The sequence below is a fragment of the Dipodomys ordii genome, unplaced genomic scaffold (genome assembly GCF_000151885.1).
Source record: "Dipodomys ordii isolate 6190 unplaced genomic scaffold, Dord_2.0 Scaffold83, whole genome shotgun sequence".
NCBI classification, from domain to species: Eukaryota; Metazoa; Chordata; class Mammalia; order Rodentia; family Heteromyidae; genus Dipodomys; species Dipodomys ordii.
Genome location: NW_012267299.1, coordinates 5,317,376 through 5,323,829, shown reverse-complemented (window position 1 = coordinate 5,323,829; position 6,454 = coordinate 5,317,376). Strand labels below are relative to the sequence as shown.

At 35.8% G+C, this 6,454-nt stretch overlaps 1 protein-coding gene across 1 annotated transcript in view; it reads left to right on the top strand.

Annotated features, from left to right (window-relative positions):
* Ipo11 (importin 11) overlaps positions 1 to 6,454 on the top strand; it is a 129,334-nt gene that overhangs the window by 72,138 nt on the left and 50,742 nt on the right. The window contains exons 23-24 of the mRNA XM_013025287.1: positions 2,471 to 2,521; positions 6,407 to 6,432. Of these exons, the coding sequence (XP_012880741.1) occupies positions 2,471 to 2,521; positions 6,407 to 6,432 (77 nt within the window). The remainder of the gene's footprint in view (positions 1 to 2,470; positions 2,522 to 6,406; positions 6,433 to 6,454) is intronic.

Sequence of the window (6,454 nt, the reverse complement as noted above, 5' to 3'; positions counted from 1 at the left end):
TATGGATGTATGTAGTTTTAAATACTATTTATGAATGGGATGTATGTAGTTTTAAATACTATTTATGAATGAACTATATAATAGGAAAGCTTAATGGATCACTCTGCTTCTCCACTCCCACTATACACACATGTTTGTTCTTTCACTAAGTCTTCAAGCTGCTATTTATTTATTTATTTTTTTGGGGGGGGTCCGGTTGTGGGGCCTGAACTCTGGGCCTGGGCGCTGTCCCTCAGCTCTTCAGTTCAAGGCTAGCACTCTACCACTTGAGCCACAACGCCACTTCTGGCTTTTTTCTTTTTGCTTATGTGGTGCTAAGGAATCGAACCCAGGGCCTCATGCATGCAAGGCAAACGCTCTACCACTGAGCCACCTTCCCAGCCCCTGTTATTTAATTTTTTTTGTTTGTTGTTTGAAGTCAGAGCCTGTAGTGTGCTAGACAATAGCTCTACCATATAAAACATGCCACTGCTCCTTTTTTTTTTTTCCCTTAGCAGTACTGTGATTGACTTCACAGCCTCATGCTTGCTTAAGTAGGCATTGTACTATTTGCGTCATAACTCCAGTCCTTTTTAGATTATTTTGTTTTGTTTTGGTGTCAGTCCTGGGGTTTCATTTTAGGGCCTAGATGCTATCCCTGATCTCCTTTTGCTGAAGGCTAGTACTTTACCACTTGAGCTAGAGTTCCACTTTCAGCTTCTCTGGGGGAAGTTTATAAGCAATAGGAGTCTCATGGACTTTTCTGCCTGGGCTGGCTTAGAACCTCAATCCTCATATATCAACCTCTTGAGTAACTATAATTATAGGCATGAGCCACTGACACCCAACTTACTTTGGTTATTTTTTAGATAGGGTCCTGCCCTTTGTCATAGGCTGACTTGGAACTGTGATACTCCTGTCTCTCTCTACCTTTGGAATAGCTGAGATTATAGGAATGCATCTTGGCACTCTACTCCTTCTCCTAAGACATTTGAGCAAACACCTTTTTTAAAAAAATGTATTTATTGTGAAATACCGTACACAGGGATTACAATTACATGAGCAAGGTAATGAATACATGTTGTCTCCTCCTTTGTTTTCCCTTACCATCCTTTGTACTGGGTACTAAATCCTTTTGAGGTTTAACTAGATTGTTTTCTAAGTAAGTGTTCTGATGATAGATAATAATCATTACTTTTTTATTTTGCATATTAGCTACTATTCTCAATTATATAATAACTTAATTCCCTCCCCCGACACACCTCACACCCTTGTGGTGCTGGGTTTATGCCCAGGGCTTTACTATTTTATGCTCTCCCACTGACTATATCCCAAGCCTTAAATTTTTGATTTTTAAACAATATTTTGATTATAGAGTTGTTTCGTATGAGAGTTTGCCAGTACAGCTTCACACCTAAATTTGGCTTATTTAAAAAATTATACACATGCAAACTAACTGCTTTTTTATTCTTTTTCAACCTGCAAAATGTTACCTGCTTATTGCTTATTCATAAACTATTTTCAGTATCAATTTATGTTTGCATCTAGGGGTCCCATCAATGAAGTATTTTAAAACTTTGATGTTAGCTGAATAGTTTAGTGTTATACTGAGCTGGCATTTATGTAGAAAAATACAAGAGAAAAAATATGTAATTATTAATAACAATATCTGAGTATATTTAGAGAACTTAATTGTACTGAGAAATTTTATCGTATGCAAAATTATTACTAAGATTTATCAGCACATTGCAAAAGCAGAGCCACTCTTTGGAATTATTAGCAAATAAGGATTAAGACACAGTTGTACCTTAACAATGAAAATCTCATCATCATTTGTTTGATTATCTTAGTGTCAGATAATGTGATTAATTCTTAATATTTTTTGAGGCATCCTTTCTCCTTCTTTCTTCCCCTTCTTTCCTTCTCTGTCTGCCTGCCTGCCTGCCTGCCTGTCTGTCTATCTGTCTGTCTGTCTGTCTGTTCCCTCCCCTCTTCATTGTGTCATGTATATTTGTATATATATTTACTTTAAAAATTATAAATCACATCTATGTATGTTTATATTAGTATCAGTGTTAACTTGATTTTTGAGTGTTGTTTCAGTAATTGTTATCATTTGCCAGGAAGCTTTTTTTATACATACAATTTCAGATGTTTTTAATACCTTTTTTATTTTCTTTAAGTAGTTGTACACAGGGATTGAAATTTAAGAAAGCAGTTTATAAATAAAATGTACCATCCCTTTCAACATTTGACCCACCCCTCTCTACCTACCCCTTCCCTTACTTTTCTTTTTTTCTTTTGTCGGTCATGGGGCTTGAACTCTGGGCTTGGGCACTATCCCTCAGCTCTTCAGCTAAAGGCGAGCGCTCTACTGCTTGAGCCACTTCTGGTTTTTGAGTGGTAAATTGGAGATAGGACTCTCATGGTCATTCCTTCCTGGGCTGGTTTTGAACCATGATCCTCAGATCTCAACCTTCTGACCAGCTAGGATTACAGGTGTGAGCCACCCGTGCCTGGCTCCCTTACTTTTCTTAATTTTGTTTTTTTGGGTCCAGTCGTGGGGCCTGAACTCTGGGCCTGGGTGCTGTCCCTCAGCTCTTCAGCTCAAGGCTAGTGCTGTACCACTTGAGCCACAGCGCCACTCCTGGCTTTTTTCTTTTTGCTTATGTGGTGCTGAGGAATCGAACCCAGGGCCTTATGCATGCAAGGCAAGCACTCTACCACTGAGCCACCTTCCCAGCCCATACTTTTCTTAATTTTGTATTATATACATTGCAATCTTGACTGCATTTTCCCCCCTTCTCCTCTTCATTGTTCTACCTCTCTCTTATGGTCCCAACCTCACCCCTTGTAAGTACTCATTTCCTAGTGTTTGTTTTTTGGGGCTTTGACTTTGCCTTTCTAAAGAATTACACTGTTTCAGTTCTTTCTTAAATTAACCATATTTCAGTTAATACTTTTGTAAACACTTGCATTCCTCCCTATGTATTTACTTATAGGTTTGTAGGCTAATTCTAGGTTATACATGAATATATCCAGGATATTTGGGTTAGTCTTTTAAGGGTATGTGTCAAATGAATACTCAGTTTTGAGATGACTTAAAATATATTCTTTATTATTAGATTACTGATTTTCAGTTATTTAATACATGACACTTTTTCCCCTCTAACAGATATAAAGCTATTAACAGGAGGTTTCTTATTTTAATGTAAAATATATAAAACAAGCTATGTTAACCACTTCAAGATATATGGCTATGACAGGTTAGCCAATTTTTCCTTAAATGTAAATTGAATCTGACAAAATTTAAATAGAATCGGGAGCTATTCCTAAAAGAAACATTATTTTTGCTCTAATGCTTTTCCTTTAAATCAATTATACAATGTTACTTACTATTGTTATTGCTTACAGGGTTTATATGTGGTTGGTTTTTGTCTGTGTTCTAAATTACAAGCTTAATGTTGTTTGAATGGCAAACTTTTTGGGTCATGTACTCATGACGAGGTAATTTCAGACATTTTAGTCTTCAGATTTCACTAGAATTTTAAAATAGAAGAAAAAGGTTACAGTTGCATTTCTAAAAATAAAGCATTGCATAATGATATGGTTTAAAAATTAAGATGATTCTTTAAAAGAAATGCAAATCAAAACAGCATTGAGATTCCACTTCACCCCAGGTAGAATGGCTATAATCAAGAACTCTAATAACAACAGATGCTGGAGGGGATGTGGACAGAAGGGAACTCTATTGCACTTATGGTGGGAGTGTAAACTTGTTCAACCACTTTGGAAAGTAGTATGGAGGTTCCTCAGAAGATTCCACATAGAGCTCCTCTGTGACCCAGCAATCCCACTTTTGGGCATTTACCCAAATGATCACAAACAAGACCATAATAAAGCTATCAGCACAACTATGTTTACTGTAGCGTTATTCACCATAGTTGAGATATGGAACCAACACAGATGCCCCTCAGTAGATGAATGGAACAAGAAAATGTGGTGTATATATATGCATACACACACGGTGGGAATTCTGTGCCTCCACCAGAAAGAATGACATTGCCCATTTGTTAGAAAATGGAAAGACTTGGAAAAAATTATATTAAGTGAAGTAAGCCAGGCCCAAAGAAACATAGGTCCCATGGTTTCCCTTATTTGCAATAAATAGTATATGTTTGAGACAAGCAGAAAAGGGCAAAAGCTATATACATAAGACCATATAAGATGATATTAAGAGAAATAGTCCCCAAGATAGGGACACAAGTGGTTTTTTCTTTCTTGTGATATTTTTGTTGCTTTGTATGTCCCTCCCCCATAGTATCACCCCTGTTTTCACTGTGTTTGATGTTGGTATAATTTGGGGAGGGGAAGGGAAAAAAACACAATGTTTAAATAGGGATACAGGCTGACCCATTGTAACAAGGAGATGTACAAGACACTGTGTTGAAAAATGAACTTTACAATTTAGGCAGGGGGTGGGTGGAGGGGTAGAAGTTGTGGAGGTGGGAGGGAAGGGATGGTAGGGGAAAATCAAAGAAGAAAGCAACAATGATTGATAGGAAATGTAATCATTACCTTGCTCATGTAACTGTAACTCCTCTGTACGGTATTTTCACAATAAAAAATTATTAAAAATGATTCTTAATAAATCTAGTGTAATTAAGTAATTTATCCATTCTCTACTCCTTTACACAAATTTAAAACAATAGTAAAATGAAAATACTTAAATAGCGAAGTGCATAAGGAGCAGATTAAAACAGCTAACAGATTAATAGGCAACATATTTACATAAAGCAGGTCTAGGTACTTTGTTAAGCGAAAGGCTTACCATAGAGCTCCTAGAATAAAGAAAAATTCAATCACTTAAGTCAGAGGTTTTCCTTCCATCTTGGCTTTTTTACATTTCATTTGTTTTGAGAGGCTTTTCTGTTCACGGTAGGATATTTCATAATACTCCTGTCTTGTATTGACTAGATGCTACTGCTGATGAGCAAAACAGTTTTCATATATTGCCATGGATCTTTCTGAGGGACAAAATTCCCGTAGGTAGAATCATTGATAAAAATTATTCACTGTATATGAAAGTAATACAAATCACTTGTGTGCTTTTCCTTTAGAGTCTTGCTAGTAATTTACAGCTGTAATGGAAAATGTTGAATATCTAAAAACAAATTAATTTTTGTCTTAGGGCATTTTCAGTATTAGTATTTATTATTTGTTAATGATGCTATTTTCAAGAACAATCTAGTATAAGCTATCCTGGGCATGGTTTAAGGTATGGAAAGAAAGCAGTATGAAATAACTTAATCATCCTGGTATTTGTACAGATTGGTCCAGGAATTTAAAGATATCTATATAAAATTGTGAATGCTCTAATTTTTAAAAGTTAGTTCTTGGTAAACATTTCTTTCAGTATAGATTTTGCTGACATTTTATTTGGCAGTGATTTCAAAATTCCATTCCCTGACATACCCAAGTAAAGTCATTCTTGGCTCCCAAATTATAGACTGCATGACTGGCTTATCACAGTGCTTGGCCAGTAGTGAGTGGTTCATTGTTGGTCTGCAAAAACATATAAAAATCTAGACCTACCGGACATTTCCTTGAGGAGAAAAAGCTAAGTCTGAATTTTTCAGAAGGATAACTTTATTTAATATAAAGACTTCCTCTTTTTTTAAATAAGTTATTTATTGTGAAAATACTGTATAGAGGGGTTACAGTTACATGAGCAAGGTAATGAGTACATTTCTTATCCAGCATTGTTTTCTCCTCCTTTGTTTATCCCCTCCATCCCTTCCCTTCCACCTCCTCAACTACCACCCCCAACCCCGCCTAAATTGTAAAGTTCATTTTTTGACATAGCATCTTGTACATCTCCTTGTTACAATGGGTCAATCTGTATCCCTATTTAAACATTTTGTTTTTTCCCTTCCTCTCCCCAAATTATACCAACATCAAATACAGTGAAAACAGGGGTTATACCATGGGGGAGGGACATTACAAAGCAACCAAAAAAATCACATGGTACCTTATAAATAACGTTAGAAACAATAACAAGGAAGAAAAAAACTACTTGTGTCCCTATCTTGGGGTTCATTTCGCTTAACATCATCTTATCTGATCTTTTCTGCTTGTTAAGACTTCTTCTTACTTCAGCATGTTTTTGTTATTGGCTTTCTATGTCCCCTCTCTCTGTAAAAGTTAGTATAATGTATAGGAATGTCCTAAGTGATATTTTGAGTTAGGCATAGAATTGTCATTCTTTAATGCACATGAGCTGAAAATTTACGTCTGAATAGAATACCTATTCATTTCCTTTATGTTATAAATTATGAAGCCAAGGTAGGGCCAGTGTATTTTGTCATAAAAAGTTTTTTTTCTTTTTTTTTCAATTTTTTTATTATGAAAATACCATACAGAGGAGTTACAATTACATGAGCAAGATAATGAGTACATTTCTTATCAAGCATTG